Source organism: Brassica napus, chromosome C6, assembly GCF_020379485.1.
Source record: "Brassica napus cultivar Da-Ae chromosome C6, Da-Ae, whole genome shotgun sequence".
NCBI classification, from domain to species: domain Eukaryota; kingdom Viridiplantae; phylum Streptophyta; class Magnoliopsida; order Brassicales; family Brassicaceae; genus Brassica; species Brassica napus.
Window position 1 is genome coordinate 8,770,281 of NC_063449.1, and position 10,375 is coordinate 8,780,655.

General features: G+C 35.5%; 3 protein-coding genes across 3 annotated transcripts; 1 reads left to right on the forward strand and 2 right to left on the reverse strand.

Moving 5' to 3' along the window:
• The first annotated feature begins 131 nt into the window (after positions 1-131).
• Positions 132-2,899, forward strand: LOC106406302 (protein disulfide isomerase-like 1-5). The gene is made up of 12 exons (XM_013846927.3): positions 132-667; positions 763-892; positions 980-1,145; positions 1,268-1,386; positions 1,490-1,570; positions 1,656-1,745; positions 1,846-1,917; positions 2,013-2,081; positions 2,169-2,249; positions 2,333-2,467; positions 2,548-2,601; positions 2,672-2,899. Exons 1-12 carry the CDS (start codon positions 186-188, stop codon positions 2,765-2,767), a joined length of 1,575 nt encoding a protein of 524 aa, XP_013702381.2. The 5' UTR covers positions 132-185; the 3' UTR covers positions 2,768-2,899.
• Positions 2,822-4,472, reverse strand: LOC106390576 (ras-related protein RABG3d-like). Its single transcript, XM_013831073.3, has 7 exons — positions 4,228-4,472; positions 4,104-4,130; positions 3,906-4,005; positions 3,519-3,665; positions 3,341-3,421; positions 3,119-3,264; positions 2,822-3,038 (listed from the first exon to the last, which is right to left on the reverse strand). The coding sequence occupies exons 1-7, from the start codon at positions 4,278-4,280 to the stop codon at positions 2,972-2,974; spliced, it is 621 nt and encodes a 206-aa protein (XP_013686527.1). The 5' UTR covers positions 4,281-4,472; the 3' UTR covers positions 2,822-2,971.
• A 2,297-nt stretch (positions 4,473-6,769) lies between these two features.
• Positions 6,770-8,139, reverse strand: LOC106390917 (60S ribosomal protein L37-2). The gene is made up of 4 exons (XM_013831469.3): positions 7,994-8,139; positions 7,770-7,905; positions 7,188-7,289; positions 6,770-7,100 (listed from the first exon to the last, which is right to left on the reverse strand). Exons 1-4 carry the CDS (start codon positions 7,994-7,996, stop codon positions 7,054-7,056), a joined length of 288 nt encoding a protein of 95 aa, XP_013686923.1. The 5' UTR covers positions 7,997-8,139; the 3' UTR covers positions 6,770-7,053.
• Positions 8,140-10,375: the final 2,236 nt, after the last annotated feature.

A 10,375-nucleotide genomic window follows, 5' to 3' on the forward strand; every position in this document is an offset into this window, starting at 1 on the left:
TCCAAGCATGAGCTTCCTCGCAAAGTGTCGGTGTGTGGCCGTTGCCCGCTGGTATCAAAAGGCCCATTAAGAAAATTCAGGGCCCAAGTAACATACGTCCATTGACTCATAAATCCCGGTGAGATTTGTAGTGTTTCTTCTTTCTCATTTGACTACTCCGATCAATCTCACTCTGACGAAGAACAATGTCGATCAATCCTAAACCCCAATCCTCTCTCTTCACCTTCATCCTCCTCTTACTCCTCACCTCCGCCTACTCATCATCTAACGAACCCGGATCCGACGATCTCGAACAGCTCCTTGCGGTAGACGAGCAGCTGCAGCAAGATCTTCCTCCTCACCACCAGCAATCCGAAGCGGAGACCGTGAGCAAGGCGCAGAGGATCGTGCTGGAGCTCAGCGGCGACAACGCGAGGCGAGTGATCGGCGGGAACGAGTTCGTGATGGTTCTAGGCTACGCGCCTTGGTGCGCCCGCAGCGCGGATCTGATGCCGAAGTTCTCGGAGGCCGCGACGGCGTTGAAGGAGATCGGGAGTCCGGTTGTGATGGCGAAGATCGACGGAGATAGGTATGGTAAGGTCGCGTCGGAGATGGAGATCAAGGGGTTCCCTACGCTTCTTCTCTTCGTTAACGGCACGTCTCAGGCTTACACCGGTGGATTCTCAGCGTAAGTTTGGCTTGTAGAGATTAAATGGTATTTTTGAGAGATATGATGTTTGAATTTAATGGTATCTCTGAGAGATTTGTGTTGTTATTGTTCAGAGAGGAGATAGTCATCTGGGTGCAGAAGAAGACTGGTGCACCCATCGTTACAGTTAATACAGTTGATGAAGCTCAGAGATTTCTGAAAAAGTATCACACTTTCGTTGTTGGTCTCTTCAACAAGTTTGAGGTATTTGGATATCACTAGAATGCGAAATTATGTAGGCTTGTTTTGCAATGTAAGTTGCTGATTTCGTTTGTTTGTTTGTTTGCTTAGGGTTCTGAATATAACGAGTTCCTGAAAGCTGCAAAATCTGACGATGAGATCCAGTTTGTGGAAACAAGTGATAGCGAAGTTGCCAAGCTTCTGTTTCCTGAGCTCAAGACAAGTAATGTGTTTATTGGGATGGTGAAAACTGAAGCTGAAAGGTACACTGCATATGGTAAGCTTGCTGCTGTTTGTTGTAAGACCTTTCTTGTTATTATGTTTGATCTTTTGTTAAGATGGTTTTGTTGTGATGTGTTATCGAAATTATGGGTGACAAGTCTTATGTGGTTTATGCAGAGGGATCTTACAATATGGAGAAGATATTAGAGTTTCTAGGCAAGAACAAGTTTCCATTGGTTACAAAATTGAGTGAAAGCAATACTGCTTGGGTTTACTCCAGTCCTGTCAAGCTTCAGGTTTGAAGATTTTTTCATTTCAGTGTGTACCTGTTACCAGTTTCGGTTCTATCTTTATGTGCTCGCGTAATCTTAGTTCTGTTTTCCTTTCTTCCTTGGTTAGGTTATGATCTTTGCCAAGGCTGATGACTTTCAGAATATGGCTCAGCCTCTTGAAGATTTTGCAAGAAAGTTTAAATCGAAGGTATTTCTGATGCTGAGTCTTAAAGACCAGATATTTTTTAGTTCTTTAGCTTCTCTCTTAACGTTTATTGTTATTTTTCTTGCAGCTTATGTTTATATATATTGATATAACAAATGAGAACCTTGCCATGCCATTCTTGACCTTGTTCGGAATAGAGCATGCGAACAAAACTGTTGTAAGTTTCTTATACTTGTTCTGCGTGATTGACACTTTGTTATCTACTGATAAGAAAGCTACAAGCCACTGTGGGATTAATCTATTGTTTTCTTAAACAGGTTGCTGCTTTCGATAACAAACTCAACTCCAAGTATTTGCTCGAGTCAGATCCATCACCAAGCAATATTGAAGTACATCTTTTTTCTTTAGTCTTTTTATGTCTTTTCATTTTCAAATACTCATATAGCAACTGATTCAAGTGATCTGTATTGGATTTGCAAATTAGAAATTTTGTTCAGGACTTGCTGATGGAACCATACCGCAGTACTATAGGTCAGAGCCAGTTCCAGATAATGTGAGTAATGGAAATTATACTCCTCTTTGATGGATATATTTGAGACCATAAACTAGCCAAGTTTAAATAACCCTATGAGAACCGCAGGAAAACGCAAGCATAGTGACTGTGGTAGGAAAGACTTTTGATGAGTTGGTATTAAACAGTCAAGAGAATGTTCTTCTTGAGGTAAGTAGACCCAAAAGACCTTTCTGCCATAAACCATAGTTTCTATTAACTGAAAGATCTTGTGTGGGGGAAACTGAAAACAGGTACATACACCATGGTGTGTGAACTGCGAGGCAATGAGCAAACAGGTCGTAAAGTTGGCTAAGCATTTCAAAGGCTTTGAGAATCTTGTTTTCGCAAGAATTGATGCGTCTACAAATGAGCATGCTAAACTACAGGTGAATCAAATCTTTACATGCAACAAAGACTGGCTATTTTGCTGAAACATGAGCTAATCTTACTGGTCTGTTGATGACAGGTTAATGATTATCCGACAATATTACTCTACAAATCCGGTGAAAAGGAGGAACCGGTAATAATAGCTCAGCCCCCTTTCGACTTCATTACTTTTTGTTTTAATCTTAACCTGCTTGGTTTTACAGTTAAAGCTGTCAACTAAATTGAGCGCCAAGGACATGGCTGTTTTCATCAACGAAGAGTTGAAACCAAGAGGTGGTTCTGCTAAGGATGAATTGTAGTCAAGTTTTGAGGATATGTAGACATAAGAAGAGACAGCGAGAGAGAGATCACAATGTCACATTACATGTTTTTTTTAATATTGTGTGGAACTGGGAAAAAAGTTCGTTTCAATGAAATGACATTACACTTGATATTGTGTGGTACAAAATAAAATTTGCCATATTAGTACCCTCTCTCTCTGCAAGAAGAAACGTTTTGGTTGATTAGCATTCACACCCTGTTGATCTTTGTTGCTGACCTCCAGCAACATCAATAGTGTCAGGCATGTACCTGCGAGTTATTCAGAGGAAAAGATGTTAAGACTACAACAACTAGTGGCAATGCAAATTTAACAGATGTGTGTTACTTACGGTTCTTCTTCAGGTTCATTCTTGAATGCATTTTTGGTTATGCATTCGAAAGCCGCATCAACATTGAATCCTTCTTTGGCAGATGTCTCAAAGTAAGGAATGTTTCCTTTAGATGCACACCATGCCTTTGCTTTCTTCTCAGAAACCTGACACAATTTGAGATATATGAGAGACTTGAGCATAAATGAAACAAAAGGACAAAGAAGAAACAAAGCGTCTGACCACTCGGCTCTTGCCACCATCAACATCGGTCTTGTTCCCCAACACAACAAACGGGAAGTTGTCACGATCTGATGGGCTAGCCTAAACATTGAAACGATTTTTGATTTTATAACAGCAAAAAAAATACTAGGGATCCAAATAGTAGAATGATATGGGCAGATGGAGTGAGTTAAGAGACCTGAATCAAGAACTCTTCCCTCCAGTTATTAAGATTCTCAAAAGATTTCATAACATTGACATCGTTTACAAGAACACAACAATCAGCTCCTCTGTAAAAGGCAACTCCCAAACTTTGGAACCTTTCTTGCCCAGCCGTATCCCATATCTGTATTATGAACAGAACTTTATTATAGTCTTACAAATCCACATTGTAATGCAAGAGGTGACCCAATAAGAATATTCCAAAACATTAAAAAGTCACAGTAAGTTAGGGAGATCCAATAAGAATATTCCAAGAAGAATCATAAATCATAAATGAAAAGTAAAAGAAAAGAAATACTAATAATGTTTTTTTTTGAACAAACTAATATATTTTAATTCATTCAGACAAAAGTAAAGATGAAACCTGTAAAGTGAAGATCCTGTCATCAATCTGAACCTCTTTAGTCAAGAAATCTGCTCCAATCGTAGCTTTATACTGATTGCTAAATTTGCGATTCACAAACCTAACCATCAAATTCAATCAACCACAATCGAATTCCATATTAAAAATCAAAACATGTTTAATACTCAAATATATAGATCTGTGTTTTCAGAAACGTACTGATTCATCAACGATGTCTTCCCAACCCTGAACAAAAAAAAAAAAAATAAAACATCAAACAAATCTCTTATCAATGGAGAAATAAATCACATCAAATAGAAATCGAAGAGATGAGTAAAATGACCCGCTATCTCCGAGGATGATGACTTTCAGAAGAACTCTCCGGCGAGACGACATTGGCGGAAGTATTAATTTATTTTTTTCCGGCCAAGAAACTGTCTCTGTTCTTTCTTTCTCTGGTGTTTCGCGTGTGATTCAGACACAAGGCGAAACTAAACTACGGCAAAGAAAAGGACACTATTTTTAAATATCTTTTTATTTCCACAACTGACCCTACTAATTAATCTTTCCTACTATAATCTCTCTATTATGAAAACCAACTTAAGAAAGTAATGATCAAACCAAACGGTCTAATGGGTCCGACTACTGCTATTACTTTTCACTTTTCAGCTGCTTTAAGACTTTTAAGCACCATTGACTATTAGCTCGTCTTAACTACAGCTACTTTTTAAAATGAACTAGACTCTGCAGCGCAGATATTAATTTTTAATTTTTAATTATTTATTTTATTAAATGATGTATTTGTAATAATCGTTCATATTATATTCATTAAGTAAATATTTTTTTTTTGCATCTTAAACTATCTATTTTTTACGAATGTGTGATATCATATAAAAAATATAAAAAATGAGTATAGCGTTAATTAGATAATTTTAAAAACAGAAATTTTTCTTTCGGGTGCGATATCATATAAATAATGATCCGCCCAGTTAACAAAAATCATGATTATTTTATGTGTAATTTTTTTTTATTTTGACCATTTCTTTAAAACTATATTAAATTTTACATATTTTAATTAAAATATTTTTAATATCTTTACTTTTTTATTTGAAATGCAACTCACTATTTTTTTTAACAATTATAACAAAATATTAAAAAAATATTTTCTAGTTTTATTGATGCATGTTATATATTAGTGTTGCATGTTTTAGGTAACATTTTAATGATGCACGTTTTTAAAAATCTCCATTATTAAAATTATGCACGTAAGGATAACTTATGAGTTTTTTTGGTTGATTAAATGACATTATGTCTAAATTTATTTAAGGATATTTCATTAAGGTAACTGAAAAAGACAAACAATAAAATATGAAGTTTAAATTCATTTAAGCATATTTCATTAATGTAACTGAAAAGACAAGTAATAAATTAGACAGTTTTATTCGTTTTATGATATTTCATAAATGCAACTGAAAAAGACAAGCAAAAAAAAAGGAGTTTAATTAATGAAGTAAGAACATTTTCAAACGGGTACTTCTCTTTTAATAATACAGATGATATGAGATTTAATTAGTACAATAAAAATATAATTATTTTATAAATAAGGTTAGAAGTCAAACCATCATCAGTGATCACTAAATAACATTTCAGATTAGCATCTCTTTAGAGAAGATCATCACTCTATACAAATGTGTTGTCAAACCTACCAACCCATCCAAAAATGCTCGACATTTAGAAACCAGCAATACTGTTCTTTACCTAAGTTATCGTCTCAATAGTTATCTTCTCCGGTTCGATCTAGGGCTGGGACTTCGGATATTCGGTTCGGGTTCGGATAAGATCCGATCGGGTCCGGGTTTTTCGGATAAATGAATTCTATACCCAATGGGTACTTAGTAAATTTCGGTTCGGGTTTCGGATCGGGTACTATCGGTTTCGGGTCGGTTCCGGGTACCCGTTTCTTATGTGAATTATATAAATATTTACAAAATAAAATAATTATATACCAGTTTTTTATTTATTTATTTTATTTTTTTAAAAAAAGTTAATAGAAATCGTATATATATTAGTAATATGTATTAAATACAACGAAGTTGAACTAGTCTAGTGGTATTGCAGTTGTTGCTTTGCCTATCCAACCCGGGTTCAACCCTCGAAAGATACAAATCTATGTTTTTTAAGCATAGAATTCGGGTTAAACGGGTACCCGTTCGGTTTCGGGTAAAAACCGGAACCGAACCGATACCCATGGATAATTAACACTAATACCCATCGGATAAATTGCCTAGAACCGAAACCGAACCGGTCCATTTCGGGTCGGTTCCGGTTCGGGTATTCGGTTATGAATCCCAGGCCTAGTTCGATCACTTGCGATGTACATTGAACTTCTATTTTCAATAATATCCTAACAAGTATGTCAAAATATCACCTTATAATGTTTTCAACTCGAGTTATGATATGATATTAACAAACTGTAAAGTGGCACTACAATATCTTCAACAGCAACGGCGAGCACCAATAAATCAGATTAGAACAAAGTGATTTGTAATAACAAACTATGTAGCAATCACCTTATAATGTTTTCAACTCGAGTTATGATATGATATTAACAAACTGTAAAGTGGCACTACAATATCTTCAACAGCAACGGCGAGCACCAATAAATCAGATTAGAACAAAGTGATTTGTAATAACAAACTATGTAGCAAATTCTGATAAATAGTCGAAATATAGTCCTTTTTTTGTATACACAACTTCTACGCAATCGCATTTTTTGTAACTTCTACACAAATCGCATTTAACTTTTATACTACGAAGATTCGATTCATTAACCAAATAATAACAGTGCCAACTTTGATTTGAAGGCATGATTTTACGGTACTAAATAAAAAGAACAAGATCAAATTGCCAAAACAACCGAATAACAACTGCATGCAGCTGGACAGTTATGGACACAGTCGATAAAAGACGATCGAACCTTGATGCATGGTCTAACACAAAATACATAAATGGAATAAGAGCCTTGCAAATTGCAAAGGCAAAAGAAATCTCATCCTAAGTTCAAAACTTTTTTAAAAAAAGAAGAAGAAAACACAACGAAAGATATTACTAATCAAATGATCAATAACAGTTATCCTGCGAACAAACTCAGAAGCACAAAAACTAAAGTTTAAGCTGATGAAGCCGCTGCCTTGTTCCTTGGCTTAGCTTCGGTACCTAAGCAAGAGAAAGGGTGGAATAGTAAGATTACAAAAACAAACAAGATTCAATTTGGTGAACGGTAAAGAAAACGCTAAAACATACCCTCTCTGAAACCGGTCTTGAACCTGCGAGGCACATTGCGAAGATACCTCATCCTTCCTGTTCCTGTAGTCTTTCTACGGATTGCCTTCACACTCCAGTTGTCTGATTACATAAATAAAAACACATGAATCAGATATTGCAGATTACTCAAATTCAAAAATACATCATTGTCAGTGAAGAAATAAAAAAAATGAAACAAAGAAGCTGAACATAAAGAGACTAAAGTAGATGTCTAATTGAAGAAACACTAGCTCTGTCTGATAATAAATTAGATATGCAAACACTCAAGATATCATCATTATCCTATTAGGAAGTAGAAGCATATACTAACTAATTAAAGTGTAAGAATGATTCAAAACATACATGACAAACTAAATCATCTATCTTTTCTACTGCTGTCTGATTATTACCGCAGAAACAAAAGCTTAATCGACGAAACACAAGTTACTGTCTGAGAATTAATGAGATTTGAGACATACACTAATTCAAATGAAGATTAATTAAAACACGAATCCAAACAAAAAAAAGGACCCATTTCTTAATCGAAATGAATAGCTGTGAGAGAGAGAGAGAGGAGCATACAGGTCCTCTTGCGAGCGGCGGGGTAAGCGCAGGCGGAGCAACGGCTCTTCTGGATGTGGAAACTGCGGCGACCACATCTGACACAGAGAGTGTGACTCTTGTTCCTCCTCTTTCCGAAACTCCCCGTTCCCTTCGTCTGCAATCAACAAAATCAGAAAACAAGAAGATGAGAGAGAAGGCGCATAAAGGTAGTTAGAGATTGAGGCATGAGAATCGAAAATCACCATTGAAGCGGATGGATGCGCGTAAGAAACAAACTTTAGTTTCGGCGTCAAGAGACGAAGGAGACCACAAAAAAAGTTTATATAAAGCAGCTAGGGTTTTCTTCTCTCACATTTTTTTTCTTGTTAGGGCTTTTGGTTGGATCGAAAGGCCCATTAAGGCTTTTGATGGATCTAAAGGCCTGTGAGGCTTCGTTTATGTTGCGCCCTTTTCAAAAACTAATCCAAATGTTTCTTTCACTGCTCTACTTTTTAGAATTTAGAAACTTAAATTCTTTGATATTCTTAGACTAAAAAAATAATTGAACAAAGACTTGCATTGATCTAGAAATAATGTTTTAAACTTTTTATTCATCTACAATAACAACAAAATGGTGTTCTTAAACTAAAAAAAAAACTGTTACTTTGTTTTAAGAAAAATAATTGGGCACATAACTGCATTTGGTTCAGATTAAAACCCATTTGTTTATTTGTGGTAGTATAGTCCTTGTTCGAAAATGCGGACTAGGCGGCCGAGTTCTCGGCGTGGAGGCGCTTGGCGGTTACTTACCGTCGCGTTTAGATCCTATGCGCTCGAAAACTCGGAGCTGACGAAAAAAAAATCAAAATTTCTTTCTTTTCGTGATTAAAATCAATTGTTTTGTTAAATATCCATCATATTTAGATATAAACGCAAGTTAGAACAATAAATTTGATTAAAAAAGTAAAGAAAACTGAAGAGCGGCGGTTTAGGGTTCGCAGGAATTCTAATTTTAAAGGAAGAAGACGAAGGTATATACGTAATTGTGCTTGATTAATGTGAAAAATTAAGAGGAAAAAAACTGCAACCCGAAGGAATCGATCTCGTTACCTGTAGACACAACAAACGTGTCAAAGACCACTACACTATGTTGTTTTTACATCATGCTTTCACATGTATTATATTTATTTGTATATGTATTATTAAAAATATATAAAAACTAAGCTCCGCGTATACCCCGCTTAATCCCGATTTTTTGATAACTCGCTAGGCCCGGCATCGCCGTCCGACTAGCGCCTAGCGTAGTTTCGAACCAGGAGTTTAGTCGAGCTATCAAGAAAACCTGTGGTTTGAATCTTAGGTTTTCAAGAAAGGGAGTAGATGCGAATGCTTGGGGAACATTCTTATTCCATTAATGTGGTTTTTCTTCCAAGTATCAATTAAATGCTTTTTTCCATATATGTATTTGTCAGTTTTCCTTCTTTTTTTTTTGTTCCATCTTGTTTCCCTTTTAACACATCTTCGTGACTGCATCTATAAATTTATGCAAATCGACTATTTCGAAGTTGTCATACAAAAAGCTCGCTAGAAATTCGCCAAGAGAAGTCATAAAATCATTCTCTGTTGGAGAAACCATTAATCCATTGCTCTTCGTTCATGGTAACTTTCTTCTCTTTTTTTTGTTTTCTTCAAAGAATTGCATATTCAACGAATAACATTGGTTCTAAGACCCTTTTTTTTTGGTGTAAATGTCAAAAGATTTCACGTTACAGATTCACTTACGTTCCATTATACCTTGACATGCATAGGAGATTAAGGACATAATAATTCAAAAAGAACTTCTTTTGTGCTTCAGACTTTAATCGAGTTGTGTTTTTAATGATTTTTTAATCTTTCTGTTCCGTTTAGGTGATTGTACCATTGCTAAGTTCAACAGTGAAGCTACTCACTTCTTTGGCGGCTAAACCAGTGGCCTCCGTATCCGCCTTACTATTCTATGGTGGTCTTCTTCCTCGGAATCTACAATTGGAAAGACTAACCGGCAGAGAATTTTCAATTGATAGCAATGACCACCTTGTCCGGTTTATCGTTTCTTTCTTAAACTGTGTATGTTAGTCTTCTTTTGGATTGTTCATCTAGCTCTTCTTTTTTTTTTTTTTTTGTAAAAATACATATATCAATGATTTCAATTATTAAGAGAGCCAGACGGATTATCGTTGTGAAGTTATGTGGTCACATTATGAGTAATGGTGTAAATTTGTCAGACTTCTTGGTTCGATTTTACTATTTAAAAACCCGTTGCATGTGTTGGTCACTAGAGTTTTGGTTCATATGATTTATTAAAGTGAGTAGAGAACCAATATCACTGATTTTGGTGATATATGTGATATGCTAAGTCTAAATTAGAATTTTATCCGTCTTCATCTCTAACAAATTGGATCGATATTTAATGTTCAAATTTACATTAAATTTTAGTTTTTTAGTGATCTCGTGATTCAGTTTTTTAGCGAGCTCCATTCGACAGTTGAGCTCGCTTCGTATTTGTAAATTGTTATCTACTTTCAAATCTCGTTTTTTTTTTTTTTTGAACAAACTTTCAAATCTCGTTTACTTCTAAATAAACGAGATTTTTTTTTTTTTTTTTT